General features: G+C 40.5%; 1 protein-coding gene across 2 annotated transcripts in view; it reads right to left on the bottom strand.

Moving 5' to 3' along the window:
• Positions 1-24,476, bottom strand: part of sdk2b (sidekick cell adhesion molecule 2b) — a 266,455-nt gene that overhangs the window by 59,727 nt on the left and 182,252 nt on the right. For both annotated transcript variants that reach the window (XM_087169889.1, XM_087169890.1), the window contains exons 2-4: positions 23,913-24,072; positions 7,420-7,526; positions 4,847-4,994 (exon numbers count right to left, since the gene is read on the bottom strand). In XM_087169889.1, coding sequence (XP_087026015.1) covers positions 4,847-4,994; positions 7,420-7,526; positions 23,913-24,072 — 415 coding nt within the window. The remainder of the gene's footprint in view (positions 1-4,846; positions 4,995-7,419; positions 7,527-23,912; positions 24,073-24,476) is intronic.

Genomic DNA, 24,476 nt, shown 5'->3' with positions numbered 1-24,476 from the left:
GTTTCTGGGAGAAAAAACCAGGCAGTTCGAAGAAAGTTGTCATCAGAGGTGAAATAGTCAGAGGGTAGCCCAACAATTCCTATCAAATGTGTTTACTGAAGGGCCTCTGATTATACACCACAATAAAAATAACTCAACATATCAAGGCAACCAAATGCAAAAGACCCTGCCAACAGCATTTCCATTGCATAAGGGAAGAATAATGACCATCTATGCTAAATAAGTTATTTTTTTCCTTGTATCCTACACTACATCACAACACAACAAAGACATAAGGACCTTGGTGGAACCTGGCATTGGTCTAGCTGCCATTGTATGGCAGCTAAACCTAGCTGCACATTTTAGCCTTGAGTCAAACAAGAACACAATTTCTTGAACAAGGTAAGCACAGCAAGGACCATCAGAGAGAAACACTACAATGAGTGAATCCCAAGTTTATGGGTGTACTGTTAAGGAGAGAGAGAGAGAGAGCACAGGAGTTTTTGCCTACGCCAAGAACAACAGCTGCAGAGGCCACATGGCAAAGAGAGAGCAGTCACAGTCCCACAGCGAGACGCTGCCTTGCCAGGGGGAAACTGGCAGCGGGGAAGCAGAAATACAGTATTCACCAAGTTTCTGTGGGTTTCCTTCACACATCCAGCCTCTGGGTGGTGTGTCGTGTTCACACTATTCTATGCTTAAATTTACATACATCCCTGACCTGAAGACTAAGTTCCAGTTGAAAAATGGAATGATCCCTTTCCAAGTTGAGAAAATACGGGATTTGTTAATGTCGGAGTCTAAGAAATATCTTTTCCTTTTCTTAGCAAAAAGCAGTGTTCAAAACATTAAGCTGGTCATTTAGCTGAATAATAAATGTATCTATTTGGTAAACCAAGGCTTTAGTTCTACAAACGAGACAATCTAAAAACAAATGCTCAAATTTATTACTAACTTTTGAAGCATAAAATAGTTGAAAGCCATTTGGTGTTGTATTGAATGAATAACAACTCTGTCAGGGTGAACAGGCTTTGAATGAAATGCTAACGCCTGCATGTGCTCACAGTGACAATACCAGCATGCTGATGGTCAGCAGTTACAATGTAGTCCATCATCACCAGCCTTAGTTCAGTATGTTAATATGCTCACATTTGCTGATTTACACTAAAAGAAAAGACACCTGACACTGATGTCATTAGGTATTTGGTCATAAACAAAGCACTGAATCAATTACAAGTATTACCCAATGATTGTGCTATGGAAAGTTGAGGGATAAGCAAAGTTATTCCAATTCATCATGACAGCGACATGAATGTCAAAACCAAATTTCATGACAATCCATCCTATAGTTATCAAGACATTTTACTCAAAATCACAAATGTCAACCTCATGGTGGTGCTATAGGAAAAATCTGGAGATCACCAAAGTCAGTAGGCTTCATCGTCAGGGGACCATGAATGTCCGTGCAAAGGTTCATGGGAATCCATTCAACAACTGTTGAGATATCTCAGAATAATGACCATCTATGCTAAATAAGTTATTTTTCTCCTTGTATCCTACACTACATCACAACACAACAAAGACATAAGGACCCTGGTGGAACCTGGGTCCAGCAGTTGAGGTAAATTGGTCAGTACAGAAATAAGAGCTTGGGAGGCTGAGAAATGAAGACACACCTGTTTGCAGATGATCAGAGACCTGGATACAACAGGGACATACACTGGTTTCTCCAATATGATCAAAACTGGGATAAGACTCAAAACCAGAATAATTATGTGCATGTAAATGTACTAAACATACTACAAACAAAGAAACTGTCTTCCTTCTACCTTAAACGAACTCCCTAGGTATTTAAAGGATTTGCATTTGATAAGTGGATTTGATATTTGACTTAGATTTGAATAAATTCTATCAAACTCCATAATCCCAGTGTTTTGGTAATGTTTGCAGCTGAAATGACACCTATTGTGTATTTTGAGGTGTTTACTTGCGATCAGATTACATGGGATGTGTTTGCTAAGTGCCACTGGTTGCTTGCGTGGACCTGAGACAGTCCACGCAAGCAACCAGTGGCATCCTGGTGTGATTTTCAAGCTTCTGCCACCTTTGTAGTGCAAAAAATAAATAAATAAATAAAAAAAATCTCAAACAAGAGCAAGAAAGAACACCCCCCTCCTCCTATGATGCAATTCGAAGAAGCAGCTCAAGCAACTCCCGTCATTTTGACACACAGTACAGGCCAAAACTGATCACAATGTTAATGTAAACACGACGCAACAAAAGGTGTATTTTAAGTACAACATCCTGCCAAGGAAGTGTGAATTTAATTAGCTGTTAGATTGGTTGGAGGTGATTACCACAGTTATTTTGGTTCTGGCTGTTTTTTTCCCCCCTCTCCTCTATTGCCAAGGTGTGATTAAGCAGCGCACAGAGAAGCAGCAAGACGAACCCCTGGAGAGCTAGCAAATTAAAGTTATGACACCTGAGGAGGGATGGCAGGAGCAGGGGACAATGAGAGGAGATAGAAAAAAAAGCACAGAGCAGGAAAGGAAGAAAGATATTGTAAATCAAAGAGAAAATGGTCACCATGGTTGTAGTACATGGAGCCCCCCCCCCCAGTCCTCTTCCTCCCTTCACTGCAATTCCACATTGTAACTTGGCCCATGATGGAGAGATCTTCCAGATGGGATTACCCAGTCTGACAGGGACTATAATCATTATGCATAGTAGCCCATGTGACAATGTTTAGAGAGACCACACAGCTGGAACCGACTCAGGAGAGCACTAGGTCTCTGAAAGAGCTTTCATCAAGGTAACATTTGCAGTTGAGCACAGATCTCTCTCTTTGGCTCTTCCTCTATCTCCTCCCCACTAGTGTGACTTTGATGCCTCAACAGAGTCAACGCTAGTGGCACGAATCAAATTCAATTAAATGATTTTCAATAAAAAAGGCTGCCTGTTATCAACGGTGCTGATTTGCACACAGTGACCTTGGTGGTGCGTACGGAATTAGCATTCTCAGAGCTAGAGGGTAGGAAGCTTAGATGAAGAGAAGCAAAGCGCACACAGTGGGTGGCCTATAATGGAGACAAAAGCAGAGAGAGAGAGAGAGAGACATAGACAGAAGAAATAAATAAGACAAGAAGAGAGCGTAGAGGAAGGAGCTGAATGAGAGAGATGTGAAAGGATTAAAGAGTTGAAAGTGCTTATGAATTCTTTGACAGACCCTTCTCACCAAGACTGTCAACAAAGTATCATCATTCAACGAGACAGAAAAAATAAAATCTAAGCAACTGGTCTACTCGTGGTTGTCCAAGGCCTTCAGCTTCTCGGTCTGTCTGGACGTTCGTCTCATTGTCATTCTAGGTCAGAGTATGATTACTGATGATGAGGAGCTGATAAGAAAGATTCACTCTAACCAAGGGCAAGCTCACCTCCCACTATGAAGAAATGCAGATGTGATGAGATGGGGGATAAGTGCCTTTTTAACACACTTACACGCAGATACACACATACAAAGCATCACCCACACAAAGACAGGAACTACGAAATGTGTGTAGAAAAAAAAACCGCACATGCTCAGTGAAAGAAAAAGCCAATCATTGAAAGAGGGAGAAGGACTATCACCTTGACTTATACGTGTAAAGTATAGCCTGTAATAAGCTGTAACACCACTGTGGAAAATGATTATGTTCTTGGCTGATGGCTCAAGGCTACATTAGCTGCTGCTAGCATAACACAACCACATCTCCAAATGGACAGAAGCTCTGAGCCTCTCTTCTGATTGGCTGACTGATTTCTTAGTGATCAAATAAAAATATAGCAGATTTCAGGCAAACATTCAGAGAAACCAAATCCTGTGGGGTTGGATGGTGGGTCTAGGTGGGCAGGACTTTGGGCATATCTGAGGACAGTGACTGTATATTTGTGACATCACAAAGTTACAGAAGTGTTGACGGCTTGTTTTAAGTCTCACATTCTGAATACAGGCTGTGTGCGTTTCTCTGTGGACTGAGCACTTTGATACTTTCACAGTATTAATATAGAACCTAGACCTGCTTTATAATCAAAAAGACATGGAAATCTCACTTTTTACAATATGGGGCCTTTAATAGTAAATATGCCTGAATCAATATACTTAATCTTTTTTCATATTTCTACCATCAGAGCTTACAGGAACAAAACCCATGCAAAACTGCTAAAACTGGCCGCTGCTCCTTTCTTGGGCCCCAGAGCAAATGAGAGAGAACACCCCTTTCCCAATCCACCTATCCATTTACACCCCTCCATTTTAAGTGAACAGAATAGCAAAGCAATACAACAATCCCATTTGAGGCTGTCAGCAGCTCCAGCGTTCACTAGCCCTATCAGGCACTGATGGCGTTGTATGAACACCACTGCAGCTGGCTCGCAAACACTGATAGCTGACCTAAGAAAACACAGGTTCCCCAATTTTGAGACCGAAATGAAGAGAGACGTAGAGGAGAGAAACGAGAGAGAGACAGAGACATACAGTAGATAAGCTGAGATAAAAGTGTTCGACTTGGGGTTTTTCTTTTGAAATAAAAAATGAAGAACAAAGGGAAAGTGATTCCCTTTCACACAGTGCCAGAACTGCTTTGGTCTCGGCCCTTGTTCTCAAGAAGAAACTCAAACTCTGCTTTACCACGAAATGTAGCGAGATGAATGACAAACGACAGGTAGGAACAGATTCTCTCAAACTAAAGGACTCAAAGACCTCCAGGAACAAACAAAGCACCAAAAGGTATTCACAGAATCAAACACAAATGCAAAGTAAAACACACAAAAAAAGGAAAGACTCCACGGGAACAAACACAAGTAAAAATAAAAAAGGAAAAGGACTTACATGCGACTGCTGGGTGGAATCTTGCGCCCATCTCTGAACCAGGTGACTTGTGGCTGGGGGAAGCTGCGAATGCGTGGCGCTGGGATAACGGCGCCCTCTCCCTGGGAAACTGACTGGGTGCGTTCACCTTCCTCGAAACTGCCCATAACTACAGGAAAACAAACAAACAACACACACACATGAATGGGAAGACGGAGCGAGAGAGTATAGTAAAAAGAAAAGAGTACGTAAAGTCACAGGCAAAAAAATTCTCTCTCTTTCCTGAATCTGACTTTTGTTGCCCACTGAGCTTTTGCCATCTGCTTTTCTGTTCTGCAATGTTACTTCGAGTTGCTTTGATGGACAGTGCAGTGTTGTTGCCATGGTTTCCACAGTATATCAAGGAAGGCTGGAAGGAACCCGAGATCTAATGACTCACAGAGGGACACAGAGGGGACGCTAAATTGACTCATATTCATATTCTGTATCCTCCTGTGTGGATGCATCGAGGGCAATCAATCTTGATCATACTCTAAATGCATGCATTACTCAACATAGTAGATGACCAGGGCTGCTGCTATTCTATCATCCCCTAATATATTTCATTTGTTACAGTGGTTTTATTTCTCTCCTGCCTCATTATATCTTAAAAGCTGGCAAAAATACTGGCTTAATATTGCTACTCCACGCTCTGCTTGTTTGTAAGTGAGATCTATGGGCAGGTACAGACTTTTTTTTTTGATGGACTTTCCACCGAATGGTCCCCACTTTGGTTGTTGTTTTCAATCTGAGCCGTGCAATTCTCTGATTCACATCACATTGGCTGTAAACCTTTTTTTAGGACAAAAGTAACAAGCAGACTTTTTGTCTTTGTCTCCCTCCAAAGCTGTCGGAAAGAGAAAGAAGTGCAGACTGGTTTTTGAAGAAGTGACAGCTGAATAACTTAAAATAGTTTTTTATTTTTATTTTTTTTCTTTTTAGCTCCTTGAGAGGCGAGGAGAGGATCATATATTTGCCTTTTCAATTCAGCGGAAACAATAAAAGAAAACTGCTGAAATCATTTGAACATTACATCAAACACTCAATTATGTTCTAACACAGTTTAGAAATAATAATATCTTTGAAACATGTAGGGATCAAGGTATGGGGCTTTGAACTAGGGATGTTGGAGTGGCTTGTGCATCGATGGCAATCTTTTTCCTTCCTTTCCCTCTCTCTCTCGCTCTCTTTCAAAGAGAATAAAAAAGGTAATCTGGCTTTGCGGTGCAGCTGTGGTGCTTAGCTTAAATGAAAATCTGGGAAGTGTGCAAATCCCCTGACTTTGATCTGCATTTTCGGCGATGTGATGTCCTCCTCCCCTTCCCTAATCTCTAATGCCTCGGCATGTTTCCCTTTCTCCGAGGTGTGTCTCTGCAATCCTAATTGTGCTGCCTCAATGGAATAGCTTCCAAACGAGATCTCCCCATCTCTACTCCCTTTCTATCTTCCTCTCCTTCTCCCTCCCCTGTCTATCTCATCCATTGCTTCTGCAGGTGTCCTTAATTCTCCTTTTTTGCTCTGCCACAGTATCCATACCCCTTCATGAGCAACTGATGAGGGGGAAGAAGAGAATTATGGAAATGGGAAGAGGTGGGAATAAAGGGAAACCGAATAACAGTGGGGTGGAGGCCAAGAAATAAATAGAAAGCAGTGGTGGCCAGACACCAGACAAAGTCAAGAGAGAGGGAGGAAAACAGCAAGAAAAAGAAAGTGCGATGGAAGCAACAAAGAGTCAGACCGCTGGAGGAAATGGAACATGCAGAAGGAAGGAGTTGGCTTGCGCAGCAGTATCAGTATGTTTGCCCAATTCTAAAAAAGTGGACCAGTGGGACTGTTCACTCCTCTCTGTCTCCCTCCCATCTCTCTTCTCTCACGCCTGGTTAGCTGCATTGTTCAGTCAGGTACAGCGGCGTGTCACATCCACTCAAATGTCGTTGGAACAAGGGGAAGCCAATGAACCTGGCATATCCCCGGGAAGGTGGGATAATGGGCGAAGGGTGGTTGTGCCTATGGGGGTGGCGGTGGGTGGGTGTGTGGGGTGGATTCGCTGTGACAACCCTCCAGACGCCTCTGCGGCGTGTCTGTAATAGATCGTTAACAAGATGAGGGAGCTGAGCAGCCTCAAAAAAAAAAAAAAAACACAGCCGAAAATGTTCAGAAACACGGTGCATCTGAGCCCCATTTTCGCCAAGAAACGACAGATGTTGTTGACAAAAGAGAGAGAATGAAATAAGCGACGGTCATATTGAAAGTTAAAAACAACCATGGCAACAATATCAATCTAATGAGAATGCTGAGTGGAACAGCTGTCTGGGTTGATAACACCCCGAATGAGATGCAGGTAGATCTTTCACCCTGCCAGCATCTGTCCCTCCCTTGTCAGTCCTTGATACAAAGGCAACCAAACAGAGTGTGGGCATACTGTGTACTCCGCAAGCAGTCTCACACTCACACGCACGCTGTCTCTCCCTCTCTCTCTGTCTGTCATCCATCCATTTATTCATCCATTTGGTCCATTCATCTGTGTTTCACCTGCATCCCTCGTGGATACTTACAGGCCACCTGTACTTCTGTGCGCCTCTGTAGAAGGGCTCCCACCCGATTCCTGACGATGCAGCGGTAGAAGCCAGCATGGGAGCGGTCCAGTGAAGGGATGAGGTACCTTTAATAAACACACACACACACACACACACACACACACACACACACACACACACACACACACATAAGATACAGATGAGAACTCACAATCGACTGGTAAACTAATTAAGACAAAAGTAGAAATCAAGATGGCACTTATGTAAGTGCACTTGCTTGCAAATTATGAAAGCAGGAGTGTGCTGAAAACACACACACACACACACACACACACACACAAACTTAAGACCATCTAATAGAGGAACAAGGGCACAGAGGACATCGGAGCTTAGCTGTTGTTTATTCCAGTGATAATGATGCTCGAGAGGCTAACCCAGCTACCACAGCGAAGCTCTCCCCCAAGACACACACACACACACACACACTTACGTAGAGAGGCACAGACAACAAACACTTTGAAAATGTCCTCTATGCAAACATACACGCGCACAGGCACATATTCACAAAATCCTCCCGGGGGACAAAGGTTGAAGCTGTATGTTTCCAGCAGTTGACACTCTCCCAGTGACCTTGACTTCAGTGTCCAGCTGTGGCGGCAGTACTGCCTCCCTGCCATGTGGAGGCAGCGTAACATATACTTTACACAGCTGCTGTGTTGACTCACCACTGGCTTGATGTTTGCTGGATATTGAGCCACATCTGGTGATACAAGCTGATGCCAGGAGAATAAGTGACAAATGAGAACGGTAAAAATGCGTTTTGCTCTAACAATTAAAAGCAGGTTGTCACGGATACAATATAAATCCCCATTCACAATGCTACTTATATGACGCTACACAATTTATACAGGTGACAATACACATTGCGAAAGTAAATATAGATACAATTAGAAATATAGTTGATGAAATTATAGTTTAAATATGTGCAAAAATTTACTTTAATTACAATGTTATGATGGCAGCCATTGTTTTTTGTGCACAGTAGGTAGATAGGTTTCTTTTCCATTTTATTTGGCTCAGAACGTCAGTTTAAAACAAAAAAACTCCTATTAATCTAGAGTCCTCTTTTTGTTATATTTGGTTCTTTGATTTAGCAGCACTTGTTTTCCCTGTTTCCATTTTTAATTCACCCTTATTCATTGTTTGTATCAATGTTATTTATCTCCTCACTAATAATTAACTTTGCGTTACTAATCGCATCTGGGGATACGTTGCTTCCCTTTTCCCCACGAACGACCTGGGTTGTAACATACACACTGTCATTAGTGTGTATGTTATCATTCATTATCATTACTCCTACTCCCTTGCTAGGAATGCACTGGTAGAATTTCAACATACTGTCAGTTACAGGAAAGTTACAATCAGTTATATATCATATACAGGTTTTTTTTTTTACCTGTGTGGTAGAAATGTCAGGTAACATACAGTATACAAGTTTCAGTATGCTCAGAGTTGAAGGGCTGGGTAAGAGAGTGTGATTCAGCCAGGAAGATGCTGATGCTGATTGTGAGGATGATGATTGTTAAGTGGGTTTTCAAAATGACATGTCGTACGATCAAGTTGGTTTCGAGCACACCGAACCCCCTAGCGGTCCTTTGTGCGCAGGAGACGACGGAAAGCATCACTTGTGAATTAACAACCAGCCTGTTAGCTACAAGGGGACTCCTATAGAGGCTCATTAGGGATCAATGTCTGTTTGAGTTTGTGCATGTGTCGTTCCAGGATCTGTAAAAGATGACCTTGATTGCACCAGGATACATTATGGATTTTTTGTGTTTTGAGTTATTCAAGTAAGCCACTTCAGAGATCAGGCACCCCGGCTGCTCAGAAAACGCCAGGCATCAACTTCTTAACAGTCGTCCTATAAGTAATAAATGGTGGTGCAGTGGGAGATGCACGGAGCAGCCAACTGTTAAAGTGGTTGCCGAGGCCATCTCTAAAGGCACGTTACATGGCATCACAACGTATAGAGGTTGTGAATTAGCCTACATCGAGTTGCACATGTTTAATTCGAGTCACTCCAGCACAAGACATTCTTGTCAAAATAAATACGACTGGTGGGAGGTGAAACACTTGCCACTGGGAGTGTGCTTGCCATCTTTGCTGTCACACTCTTGCATGATATGTGCTGAAGAGTGCTTAGCGCAGAGCCAGGCAGAATGTCTGAGTGTCACCTCCACTGATGGGATGAACGCGTTTCTACAGTAACCACATGCAGTTTGTTTGAAAAAGTTTTTGTTGTAATTCAACCTTTGGTTCTGAAGAGTAGTTTTTTCTTTTGCATGAATAAAAGGAAAGTGAATGAAAGAGAAGTAAAAGGGAGCAATTCAAGATGAGTTCAGAAGTGGTTTCAACAAGCTGTTTACAGGAAAGTTTGTATACTAGCAAAAACAAGGGCCCAGATTGAGAATGAGGTAGTCACATAACTATAAATCCTCTAAAAAAAAAAAAAAAGCTGTAATATTTGTCTATGATGTTGTGCAAAAAAGTAGGCCCACTCCTTTTGACTGGACTACAAATGTATAAACAGATTTAAAAAGAATTCAGGCACAAGTTTTCACAGATCGCCGAAGGCTAAAGAGAAAAGAAGCATAATGAAATGATACTTTCTAAGAGGCTGTGTAAGATTAGCTAACCAAACACATACTTTACGAATTGAAACCTAATATGAAATCTAAATATTTTAATGAACCTGTCCACAGAGAACCAGAATATCTTTTGAAGTCCTTGTGAGTTTGATCAGGCTGACAAAAATCCTACTTTAAAGTAGTACCAGGCATCTACATGCCTCTAGGGTTGTTCAGAGTAATGCCGCTTAATGTTACACTGATCAAATATACATATACCAATGGGTGACAAACTATAGGAAAAAATCAACACCCAACCAGGAACCATCAGAACAACTTCAATGTGCTGCCCTGGAGATTTTCCAAGTCTATGAGCTGAATGGATCATCATTCTTCCAAGATATGTTTCTCTCATTTGGTGGTATGATGACTCATTAAACCGTTCAGTTACCCTTCACGCTCTGTATGGAAGCATCTGCATTCGTTTTGTTTATCCACTCTTTCTATCCACACTTTTTCTTGAATTTGTCACTTCTGTATGTGTGATGTGTATGTGAGGAAACAACATTTCAGGCCACATTTCAACGTGCAAGACGATTCAATCACTCACTCACAAGGAGCCACCTGTTGGTTTTGCTTTGCCACTCGCATCAGTGCACAGCCTACCTCGCTAGAAGTATAGTACCAGACCTCTGAAAAACACATGTCCTCCACCTCTACTCGTCCCTACCCTCGGTTACGACCCAACGGCAGGCGTACCAGACTTCCGTTGTCATGGTAACATAAACTCACGGTTAAACTTGTGGAACATGATTTGGTTAGGTCTAGGCACAAAAACTACTAGGTTTAGGTTAGGTTAACAAAAAAGAGTAAAATGGGCTAAAAATACTTCCTTTAGGTTAGAAGACTTTCATCATCATGGTAACATTAAGAAACACACAGTTAAGGTTGTGGAACGATCATGGATAAAAGAAACAACACTGACTATCGGTTTCACATGGAAAATGAAAGGTTTTGTCCACCCTTCCACCTTCGTCGCTTTATATAATACGTCACCTAACTTCCTCCTTTGCTCATGTTGTAATTACTATGGCCACTAGAGGCCGCTGAATAAAACATACCTATAGGACATGCTATAGAACCTGCTTAACCTAGGGACTCATTTCTTACAGGAGGTGTACTCATTGATCTCCCCCAGTTGAAGAAACAACTGACCAATCAAAGATTTGTATTTGAATGTAATCATCTGACTCTTTATAGCAAGATAGCTGCCTAACTAGATCCATGGAGAATAGCAGTAGAAAAATGGCCACCAAAAACGGTGACAAGCCTGAATGTGACTGACACAGCTTTATAGGTTGTTGAAAGTTAAACTAAAAATGGCTAATATGAACATAATGTCAGACTCTGTGATTAAAGTGAAACAAAATGGTGTTTCAGTCTGATTATCACTTAATGTGCCTGATTATTAACATCGGTACAAAGCAAAGTTTCACCTGTGTTATTCTGATAACATTAAAAACACCTTCAAAGTTGCCTCTGTGCTTTGGAGGCAGCTGCTAACAAATGGAAGTAGAGCTGTAATAACAAATGGTCGGGTGTGTTGGAAAGCTGTTAATATCTATAACAAAAAATGAAGCGGCATCAAACCTCATTAGCAGCGGCGTCAGTTGGACCCGAAGGACTAAATGAGTTTTAGCCCAAAGTCTGTTAAGGCTTAATCAACTAATCAGGAGGCTCTATTAATGATGTGTGACTCCTTTCATATGTTCCATCATCTAAATTAATACAATTACGTATATGTGTTATGCAGTGATGGAGGGGAGATGAGGTGAATAAATGATGGAATGGTGTGGAAGGAAAAAAAGGGGGGGGGGGTGACATAAAAGTAAAAAATGCTAGTCACATCAGAGTTTGGGTGGAGAGGAATCTGACATTAAGAGAGAAGTAGCTGACAGGTGGTGTCGGTGCTCCAAGTTTAACCTCGCTGAGGCCAACTGAGAATTCACCCCAAAGCCAGGATCTTCAGGGTGACTTTAGACAGTATTCTCTCCCTCACTGTCTCCCTCTTTCGCTCTGTCCCTTATATAATGAATACAATTAACCTTTTGCGGAGCTGCACGTTGGCAGCAGGTTGGGGGAGTCAGCGGGGGCTCGCCGTGTTGGACAGAGATTGATTGATGTTCCTGTGGTCAGCGCACTCCGTCAGATCCCCTTTAATTAGCCCCACTCAGGAGAAATGATTAGATGGAGGAGTGGCAGGGAGATGGATAAAGGGATGTGAGAAAGAAGTGACCGGGTATGAAGTGGGCTGGAGAGAGGGAGGGAAGGCGGAGAGCGTGGAAAGGGATGGAAGACCGAAAAGACGGGAAGAAAGAGAAAAAAAAGGGGAGGGAAAGGTTAGGGGATGATTGGCAAAACTATAATCCTTGATTGAAGATGGCTGCAGTGCACTTTATAGTGACTGTTCCTTTAATAACATCATACCTGTGCCCAAGGTTAGCTCCAATAACATTTGACTTAAATTGCTAGTTATACAGTGAGATTATAAACCCTTATACACACATCACAAGGACACTGTAATTATACCCTAACGCCATGAAAGTTAATCATGACACATTATAAAGCATCATAAATCTTGGATGACCTGGCACTGACACACATCTCTTATCCCAAGCATCAATGCATTTCACCTCTGTGTTCATGTAATTTCTCTGATAAACGCGGGAAATAATTTGAAGAGTGAAACCTTAAAGTGCATCTTTTGCAGCGTCATGCGGCAATTATTTTAAAGCTCAAAATAAAAAGCAGACACTCATTGCAGTGTGTCGTGGCACGCTTGTAATGATTTTTTTATTTATTTATTTTTTATTTCTTTGTTATTGTTTGGAGTTTATGAAAAGGTCACATCCTCTCATAACAGTTGGATGTCAATTTACTCACGTTAATGAGTTCACTCTAGCGCCGTGGCACACTTGTGTGACTTCAACAGCTTGTAATAAATACAGTGCCATTTAAACAAAGGCAACAGTGGAGGCAAACTATTGCTTTTGACATCCTAGTAACTGATTTTTAAAAATTATTTATGGATTGTGATGGATTGACGTGTGTAATTATTGCAAGAGGATGATGATATGCTCGCGCTGTGCACATCATGACTTCCAAAGATCCATCACGGAAAGCAAAGAAGACAAGTGAAATGCTACCGCGTGACAAATACATTGACACAAAATCGAACACACACATTTCCAATTCTTCCCTGAGCTCTGAAAGCAGCTCTAAAGAAAATCAATAATACACTATATATTTTGACAAGTTTATACTTTTGAAAGTGTATTGAATCGTGTATTATGACGTCTTCTGAATTCTACAGGATAAAAGTCTTCATTTTGATCTTGTTCTCTCTTCTTAATACCCGCCACACACACACACACACACACAACACATGACAGGTAATGGGGACTTCTGGCTTAGACTACTGGAAATCAATAGTGGGTAATTTGTCTACAGGCCAAGAGGGACAGCCTCCACATATCTCTTCTGAGGATAAAACAGATGGACAACTGTCTGATGGAGACAGTTTACACAAACTATGGCCAACTGTATTTTGTCACTCCGTTTTATATATTGATTTGTCTGTTTTTTTATTTTTATTTTATTTTATTTTTTAGTATTAAATTGTCTCTACAATTCACCAGCCATGATCTCAAAAGACAATTGCCCCTGAGTTGCAGAGGCTTTCATGTACTTCAGTCTGACAAGCAGTGAGGAATCATCAATGGTTCAGTGTTGCATGTTCATATGACATCATACAAGTTGAGCGAAGTATAGACACAAAAATGCCTGTTGCATCACAAATATGTGAGTGATCTGTGCATCTGCTTGGATGTGGTCTGATGTAATCGGTGCTGCAGTTTGAGCTTACTGTAGAGCCAGTTACTACAGAGCTGGGTATCGAACTGCAATACTTTTGGATTACCCACCAATATTATGTGTGTATAAAATTTGTAAAAGTGTGTATTTCCAGATTTAACTCACGAAATCAAGAAACTTCAAAGTTTTTATATTTAGGCAAAGTTCATGTACGGCTGCTAGTATTCTGACTTTTAATACTGATGGAAAACACAGGAAATATTTAGGAAAATATTGGAAATATTTTGGAAAATATAAAAAAAAATGAAAATATTGGAAAATATCTTTAACAGAAAAGTTCTGTACAAGAAGGTTTATATTCCTCTTACAAAGTTATTACACAAAAGTACTGTTTTGGTTTTAATACTGAAACAAACCCAACTCTGTCTTTTATATTCTACTAATTTGTTTTCCTAGTCAAATTTCTTCATCTATGCAAATAGAGAATATGTTTGTCGGTGAAACAAACAGCCATACAACAGCCTGATACAGAACACTACAGCCACAGACTTTGAGGAACAGCACACATTAGCTTTACTGCCAAAATCTCCTTCTTATCCAGCTCACAGACACGAACACACGCCTTGTCCTGCACCTGTTGAACAAGCCACCAAACAAACAATCATGGGGAGAAAAGTGCACTGCTAACATCAGTTGGCAGACTAGATGGCTAATTAGCTAGTTTAGATGCTGGTGTGGTCCTTAGTCTTCAATACCACTGCTAACAACACACAGTCTGCTCATGCCTTCCAAGCTAAAGTGCTTGTTTACTTGGTCTTGATCGTTCCCCGCTGTTGTACACAAGATCTATACTTGAGCTCAGCCTGCCAGCTGCTGTCAGTCAAACAGACAGCGATACGCCTCCTCCAGCCACCTGAGACAAACATGTCCCTAAACACTGTTTATCCTCCTTTTAATAATATAAAGCTATTAACAATACATTTAAAACCATGTTGACATTAAGTTTGACTGGAAAAATGGGATGACTATTTTCAGCTGGACTTTAACAAAAGAAGCACTTTGTGTCTCAACATTTAACTGACTTTTGACATTTTTAATATTTAACCAGGGTAATCTTTCTCTATAACCTTCACCAAGGGCTGTGAGTGCCTAAGCATTACCACAGAGAATGCTCATGCTTTATCTGTTATGAGCAAATATTGAATTGAAAAGGCAGATAATGAAAAAATGAAATATGTTGTCCTTCAACATTTTACTGATTCATTCAGTATCAACATTATTATTTATACTTGGAAAATATTTGAAGTTTTCTCTGGTATATATGGTGGTATGTATATATATATATATATACAGTATATATAGAGAGAGATGACAATGACAGTCCAAGATGTATGTGCAAACCCATTATCCTAGAATTATGGCTAGAATAAATGAAATCTAATGGTTAAGGCCAAAACTGTTCTCTCCTCATGAGTAGAGAGTCAATATCACCTCCTCTATGAGAGTGTTTTATAGCTTCGATGTCACTGGCTTTTTTTAAATGGACAATAACTGGCCTTGTTATACATCCTGGTTATGAACAGCGTCCGTGTTCAGTAATCCTTGTTTTAACGGTTCTAGCTGCTTTTCCAATATAAGCAACCCCGCCAGTACATTAAAGCACGTATATTACATTTTTCACATTATAATGTATAACGCCCTCGATATTAAAGATTCTTCCTGAGTGAGGAAAAATTGAAAGTACTAGTTTTATATGTGAAATGACATAGTTGACAGTTCCCACATGTGTAATTGCCTGGGGGGATTCTGACTGAGGAAGTGTGAGGTGGGTGGGTGGAGGCACCCTCACACTTCCTCACTCAGGGGGAATCTTCAATATCAAGGGCATTATATCTTGGAATATGAAAAAATGTAATATATATGCTATGTAGATATATATATATATATATATATATATATATATATAAATGTCCTTGTGGGCTTGCTTATATTAAGAAAACAACTGGAACCCCTGAAACTAGGATTATGTGATATTTGTAACCAGGATGTTACAAACCCAGTTGCTGTCCATTCTAAAAAAAGGCCCAGCATAGTATATCCACTCTCAAAATAAACTGGCATCAAAGTTATAAAACTGCAGAGGGGAACAACAGTGTGCGGCACCTGCTCATGTTTTACGGGATGTGCACATATACTACATTTCCGAATGATTTAATCACCGACTCTGGATTGTGAGTGGGTGCTTAATTAAATCAGGTGATGATCAGCCAGGTTTGAGTGTGAATGACTTCATTTCTGATCTGTGATGCGTGCAGAGACTTCAGGTTTTCATTGCAGCACTTCTCTATCCATATCCATTCTACTGGAATATTGTGCGAGTCTGTTTAAATCAGGGAGAAGCCTGCAGACACCAACAGTGACTGCACCCCTGCCAGCACCCTTTGAATGTAGGTCAGCACTAAACGTTTGGGAACCTCACCAGTATGTTTCTATCACATCGTATCAAACTGTAGACACAACATTATGCAGAATCCTAACCGCACTGTGTCAACACAGCCGTCGGTGTGATTGTTCAAGGAAACCTATCTACACGTGATGCATCATTTTGAATGGGACATCCTACAGTGTTCATGGTGTCAGAGAAAAGTGTTTTAATGTAAACACTCAGTCTAGTTGTTAATGTAATCACACAACCTTGTTCTCACACAGATATGGTTCTTAATGCTGGCTGTGGATCACCCATTAGACAAGCAGTCATACCTGCGGACAGTACAATGACACTGAAACTCATTCAGGCGCAGACACACATACTCATACTCAAATAAAATACATGCGCATAATAAAACAAACACTGCATGTTTTTTTTTTCTTCTCTCAGTTGTACTTTCTGACTCACTCCACTCCACTCCACTGTAGAAAACAAGGAGTGAGCGATGGCAAGGGGGTAGACAGAAGGTTAAAAAAAAAAAAAAAAATCTATTGTATCTGGGGGCTGTGGAGGAGAATGCCAGGGAGATAGAAAATGGACATTTTTAGTTACAGATAGGAATCCATTAAGGTCATCCAGAGAGAGATGCTGCCTGGCTGGCTCGGTCCGAGTGCTGCCAGTCTCTCTCACATTATGTGATTCAAGCACAGACCCAAGAGCGAGCAAGTTTTCTGCCTGTAATTGGATGTTGCTACTTCTCTTTCTCCTTAACAAGAATATCACAGATCTCATTAGAACTCACAAAATGAACAAGGATAAGAAAATTGCATTAAATCAAATAATCCACTCAGTTAAACATGATCACTTTCTGTTGCTTAGGGATTGTAATTTTGGGGGGTATGGTACTGGTCAAAATTTTTATAATGCCTCAATTTTTGTGGTTGTTACTGAAATTTACACAGTGTAATGCCTCAGTGTACTCTGAAATTAAAGCAGAGAACAAATACACTATGAAGTTTTTTTTAAAATAAGGAATCTTAAATCCAAAGCTCTCAATTTACCAGTCGATCTTTGTTCCAACTCTCACCTATGGTCATGAGCTTTGGGTAGTGACCGAAAGCATGTGATTGCGCGTACAAGCAGCTGAAATGAGATTCTTCCGCAGGGTGGCAGGGCTCAGCCTTAGAGATAGGTTAAGGAGCTCTGACATCCGGAGGGAGCTCCTTTGCATTGAAAGGAGTGGTTAGGATGCCTCATCCATCAGAGGTCTTCCAGTGATATCTAACTGGTAGGAGGCATCGGGGTAAGGGCCCAGAATATGCTGCAGAGATTATATATCTCATTTGGCCTGGGAACACCTTAGGATCTCCCAGGAAGAGCTGCAAAATATTGCTGGGGGAGAGGGACGTTGGGACTACTCAGCTTGATCTTCTGCCACCACGATCCGACCTCCAAGAAAATGGATGGATGGGATCTTAAATCCCAAATGTGCTGTACATTTCTGACCCACTCAGCAGCCGAACAAACTCGAGACATTCTTTCTACAATGGAAACTGTTTGGAAAGTTTTTACCTCCAACACTGTCGGAGATGTGTTTCACTTGTAGTTTTTGCTATGCTGTCACCTTCCGTCCAGTTCACCCCAAACCTACGGGTTTAAGTCTGGAGACGGTGCTGCTCTTCCATCACATGAAGTCTGGTTCTATTCTTCTAATGTTTCAGGTCATTATCTTGCTGTAGTTTGAAGCCCTGACAAACCAGACTGTCTTCCTTAGTTGCCTGTCTTTTTACAGTATATACAGTACTACTTCCTGCAGTACAGTATTGTCCTAATGATGCATCGACACAGTTTGTTCCAACACTGCCAGTCATCAACCAGTAGGAACTTTCACGGCTTCTTTTACTTCCATTGCTGCAGGAAAACTGTAAATTAACCAATTTCTTCATCCCTGAAAAAGGGACAAGATTCTTTTAGTTTTTGGTGACCTAAACTTTTTTTTTTACCTTGGGCAGTTTACCACTTTCCCTTTGTACAATTTAAGGTGATTCACTGGACTTGAGCTGCTGAGATTTCAATAAAAACTGGAAAAATGGGGGCATTCTGAAACTTTTGACTAGTTGTATATATTACCAGGTAGTTTTTTTTTTTTTTCAAGGACACTGTCATTTCATCCATTGAAGTGGCTCTATGTGTTTTATTATTTATTTCTTTTATTTTTTATTCAATACTTTTACTCCCGATTTAAGTGCTCTTGACAGCTTCAATGTGGTTCCTTGAAGAGTAGAAATTGGAGCAGATGTGGAGGTAATGCACACAGATTAATTAGAGAAGCGATGTCACAAAATGAATAATATATAATGTATTTGAATTTAACGCAATGTGGCAACACAGTTGAGTGTGGAAGTGAGGAACAGCAACAGCAGCCGTAAGAGCAATGGGTGGATTTATTGTGCTGAATGGTGAAGAAAACAATTCTCGGTGAGGATTTAATATGGAAAATGGGAATGAAGGGGCAAATTTGAGTCTTAGCGTCTTATTCGGATCCTTTGTTTATTCCTCATCCAATTTCCTTCTCCACGCATGCACCTTAACCCTCCTCCCAATCCGCACACCTACACATGGGACGTCCAGCCGGTTGCAACTTGCTAACAAGCAAACTGTGTTGGCTGTGTGTTTAAGTTATTCATGGAGAATGCAAAAAGAAGAATACGAGAGGAAGACATTTTAACAGTGTCCAATTTGTTCTCGTTTTGGGGATTTCAGGATTGTTTATGACAAATTACTGTTTATGGCAGCCAATTTGGCTGAAAATGAAGGTGTTTTTGTTTTCAACATAATTTGGTTTCTATTTTTGCTGAGATTATGTGGCAAGAGTTGGAACAAGCAAACATTCAGGGAAAAAACCCGCACAATTAACAGAACAATACCCCATCCTGTTTTAAGTTCAGTTTGGAACTAATATTTATTCATTAAACTAAATGGTTTGAAACTCAATCGTGTATCACATCATCAGAATATTTGTTGGTGTGATGAGTCCACAGAGAGATATCATTTTGCACACACACACACGCACACATCCACACATACACAGAAAACATGTTGTCATTTACCACTACTTCCTCCCCCCTTGTTTTTGCTTCATCTCCATCTAGTTAGCAAGCTGAGCTCGTCATCTCTTCCCTTCAGACACTGAATAATATTGTAGTGAACTTGTGTTAATTTGTTCGGAGCCACCATGAAATTATATCGGTTTAAAAAAAAATTAAAAATATGGATGCGCAGTGGTAGTTCACGTATGAGTGAATTAAACCGAGGCGCACAGGATGAACAAAGATGAAGGATGAGAGAGAGATCAAGGATGTGAAGAGAGTCGGGGAGATGGAGCGGGGATTTTCAGGAAATACATGACTGCAACATAATCTATATATCTACAGCACCTCGCAACGTGTTTTCTACATGATATAAATGTTTTACTGGCTTATTGCTGAACACATGGTCACATTTTTACAGCGACCAGTCATTTTTGGAGAGACTGTTGTGACACTTTATTATGCACGCTGTCAAAATGTTAATCTCATTTTCATTTTTTGGGGGTTTTTTTTGTTTTAATGTCCTGATTGTGAAAAGCAAAGTTGACTAAGAAAGCACTTATTTTGTTGTGATTGCAATGTAGGGAAAAATAATTTTCACTCCTCAAAAACTGACAAGAACAACGGACAGTAAGTACGCAGAGATGATAAGTCAATCAGAGAGGACTTGTGATTTTGTGGCTGTCATGTCTTCTCTATAATGCAATTTCATTTTCCCCTGGGAGTGACTGTCAAGATAACGTCTTCTTTGTTTTTTCTGCCTTCCTAAAGTCCTTAAAACTTTTTTTTATTTTCTATTTTTTTATTTCTTTCTGTCCATCACATTATAATATGAAAATTGGGGGAAAGTTTACTATTCCCTACAGGAAACAGAGGCCAACCAGTTGACAAACAAAAATGACTCTTGAGGTTTGATTAATAATTAACTCTTTTAATTAAGTTCCTAAGTTCATTGGCAGCATAAAGACTGGTGGCATGCCAGGTATTCACCCCTGAGGTTTTGGTCATGTGATAGGAAGCGGTGGCACTATGCTGTCTATTTTTAGACCAAATTGATCCTCTAAAGCTTTGTGTACAGGATAATTCTGTGACTGATGGGTTCAAACAGCCTTAATTGTATTGGATATAATCTTCATTCTTAATTAAGTTCTATTTTAATTTGGAGATAAATCTTTTAAATGATTATCTGGGAACAAAGAAAGCAGGATGCCGGCCAATTGGTGTGAATACATGAGTGGATACATGTGTGTGAGGCTGTTTGGCACTCAGATGGTATATAGGTGATGTTGCTGTTACCTGACAGCAGTCAATGCGGAGGCTGTTCTCTCCCAAGAGCGGCACTCCCCACAGCAGATCAGTAAGACTGTGCCACTCTCTTACCTTATCCTGCTCTCTCTCTCTCTCACACACACACACACATACACAATGACACACACCCACACAGAGAGCTACATGTTGAATAGTAATGCTCGCGCATGCACATACCTTGCAGTATTGATCGGTTGCCAGAGGACACAAGGTCAAGTCGCATGGTGTCAATATTTAAAACAGCACTCAGCACTGGGGACCTCTACTATAACCTCATTAATATGGGGGGGTTTGCTCTGCTCAAAGTCTCTCCTGGCACAGAGAAAGGCTGACTTGAGGAATGAGGAGGACCACGCACACAGACTTACATTCATTTCCAGAGACCCACCCTAACTATAACCATAACCGCTATTTGCCTAACCTTACCCCTAAACTTAACCACTGACCCAAAAATGAGCTTTTTCCCCAATTGGGGACATTACTGTTGGCCACAATTAACCGGTATTTAGGTAGCATACGATACATACACACACACACACACACACACACACAGAAATATCCCCAGATGACAAGGTAGAAGGTAGGAGTCAGTACTCAATATTAAAGGACCACTGTGTAGGATTTAGTGGTTGGCGGTGAGGTTGCAGACTGCAAACAAATGAATACCCCTTCACTCACCCCTCACTTTTGAAGTACATGCGGGATACAGTGGTGTTCAGGTACTGTAAAAACGCAACATTCCCTTTCTAGAGCCAGTGTTTAGTCTGTCCGTTCTGGACTACTGTAGAAACATGCTCCCTTAAAAAAGGGTATGCACTAATATTGGGTAAAACAAAAGCACCTTAAAGTTGAACAATTCAGTTACACAACACATAGCTGCACAATTACAGACAGCTGTTAAATACTCAATAAAAGCAAGCCTTCATTTGCTAAATAATCAATAATGGCTGTATAGGCATTTTGTATTAGATATATTTCTGCATGTCTCTGTTGAGGGTATCTTTGTCCCTTTATTTCAACAGCGAACTCCAATTCACTGTTTTTAAGGAAAATTACGAAATCGTCTGCATATCATCAGTCATGCTTTATACACACACACACACTCACACACACATACACAGAATCCTTCGCAGCTTTGTGCCTGACTACTTGTTTAATCACCCATTATATCACTCAATCACTCACCCAATAACACAGTCAAAGGGGCCCAGAGGCTCCAACAGACAGTGTTATTCTCAAGTACAGTCCATTCTGATCAATTGTTCTAGCATCTGTGTGTCACTTCTGCCCTTGCTACATCCCTGTTCCCACTCTGGTCTTATCTGTCTCCAGAGATTGTCAGGAGAAAGGCCCAGCTCCATCAACAAGTTTGATGTTGCTCGTACGTTCTCCCTGTTGTTTTCACATACACACTGTCTTTCTCACATATAAACACAACAGTTCAGCTAAGATCAGCAAAGCGTGTGTCAATGAACTTTCTCTCAATCCTCTAGAGCTTCATTTACACCGCTTTCTGCACACACACACACACACACACACACACACACACACACACACACACACACACACACACACACACACTCGGTGCAAACACACTGCTCTCTGAGATAAGAGCAATGTTTGCCACATGATTAGGATCTTCCAGTTACTATTAAAGACGGTTTATCTCCTGCCCTAACCCTTATTCACGCCTTTCGCTTGTTCACTGCCTCTCCAGAGAGAGAGAGAGTGATGGAGGTCACAGAGCCACGAGGGGAAAGGAGAGAGGCAGCAGCGAAAAAGAGAGAAAAGGCAAAACAGCAAGAGCCGTTTCTTTATTTAGTAGGCTACTCCATAATGAAACTATAACAGGCTGTGTTGGGAAAAAATGCACAGATAGAATACTAGCTGTACTGCCCTACAGTCAGCAATGGTAAAGTGAAAAAAAGGGTTTTAAGTTTCTTGCTTTAGTTTTACCTTAATTTTTCATGTCTACAATATTTTATCTAATCGTCACACAAGACCTAAAATTGCAGATACTCTGCCTTTGGACAATCTTAAAGAAATACACATTTGCAAATACATTTCCTTAGAGACAGAAACTAAGATGTCAGTTACTGCTACGCTGCAAAACTAGGCTAACATTTGTTACCTTAAATTAGGAATAGTTTAATGTACTTTTCTTTCATCAGATACAATAATGTGAGATCACAAAAACTGTTTTTCTAACAATGGGAAACAGGTACTGTACTGTATTTTCCATATGGGTACATTTGGTTTTAGCCAATGCTATCTGTGGCTTCCAGACCAGCTAGCTTTAATGCAAAGGTTAGGTTTGGATTTTCTTTTGTTTTTAAGTCAAGTTCAAGTTGTAATATAACATGCCACATATAGATGGAGAGACTTACTAGTCACTAAAATCATTTTCTGTTGTCCATGCTCACCAATGAAACCAGAATAAAGTAACTGCTTTACTGCGGTTTGGCTAGGTCTTTAGCTAGTTTAGTTTAGCTGGTTAAATTAGACAGAATTTCATAGAAATTAAACATTTGGCTAAATAATTTTTCATCAGAATTTGATTTAGTGACCGCATCATTTCTAAGGTACCAAACTAGCAATGTGACATCATGAAAATATTTTTTTTAACTATGGGAGACAGGTAGACTACTGTAGGAAAATGTAGCTAAATTTAGCTTTAGCTTAGGCTTACTTGTGGCTGCCAGGCTATAGCTTTAATGCAAAGGAGAGGTTTGTATTTTTTTTTTTTTTTTTAAGTCAAGTTCAAGTTGTAATATAATGTTCCACTTGTATGTTGGCAGACTTACCAGTCACTGTAATCCTTTTCTTTTGTCCACCCTCACCATAATAAAACCAGAACTATAGAAGTAACTGCTATAGTGCGGTTTGGCTAGTTTTTTAGCTAGTTAAATTTAGCTTGTTAAATGAGACAGAATTTCTCAGAAATTACACATTTGGCTGAATAATTTTTAGTATAGCGTATGTCAAAAAGGATAACACCGACTCAATTTTAACGAAATACTGCACATTGGCTTTGTGTGACAATATGGGCTACTGGTGCAAATACGGCAACTTTCTGACCTAAACAAGTCTTCCGCCTCATTTGTGGTATTAAATACTCACTTCACTAGTCATTCACTCAGTAATACATCTCTCTCACTCTCTCAAATTCATGCAGTCTGTGCTCACCTGTACTCCAGTGAGAAGCGAGTTAATTCAGTGCTGTTGTGGATCCATTTAAACTCCAGCGGCCAGCTCCCTTCCGCCATGCAGGTTAGCACCAGCCTGTTGCGTTCCAGATGGAGCTGACTACGCACCGGCTCTGTCTTGAAATAGGGAGGCACATCATCTGTAAAGGATAAACAACAGTCTTTGAAATTGAAGTTTTCTATTTTTTTTCTTTTTCTTTAATGAGACATCTTGCTGTTGAAGCAAGCGAATGGAAAATACCTCAAAAGCATCCGAATGAAAAACACCCACTTCTAAATCCCACACACATCCATGAACCCGGAGGCAAAAATGTTCACATGAAAACACAGACAAAGAATGGCAGGGGAAAAAAAAGTGTGAGCTTTAGGGATAAGAGAGAAAGACACAAAATTTATTTGTCAAACTACTGAAAAACATTCGAATGGGAAGACTTGAACAGAGAGGCAACTGCAGTTAATGCTTACATCTAGCTGACTGTAGCAGATTGCACATGGTCAGATGCTAGGATCTTATCTAAGATAAAAGCAAACTCTTGTGAATTTG

The sequence above is a fragment of the Seriola lalandi genome, unplaced genomic scaffold, assembly GCF_002814215.2.
Source record: "Seriola lalandi dorsalis isolate HSWRI2012SDOR001 ecotype SW California unplaced genomic scaffold, Sedor1 jcf7180002054920, whole genome shotgun sequence".
Taxonomy (NCBI): Eukaryota; Metazoa; Chordata; class Actinopteri; order Carangiformes; family Carangidae; genus Seriola; species Seriola lalandi.
The sequence above is the reverse complement of the archived record's forward strand: the minus strand, read 5'-3'. Positions and strand labels throughout refer to the sequence as shown.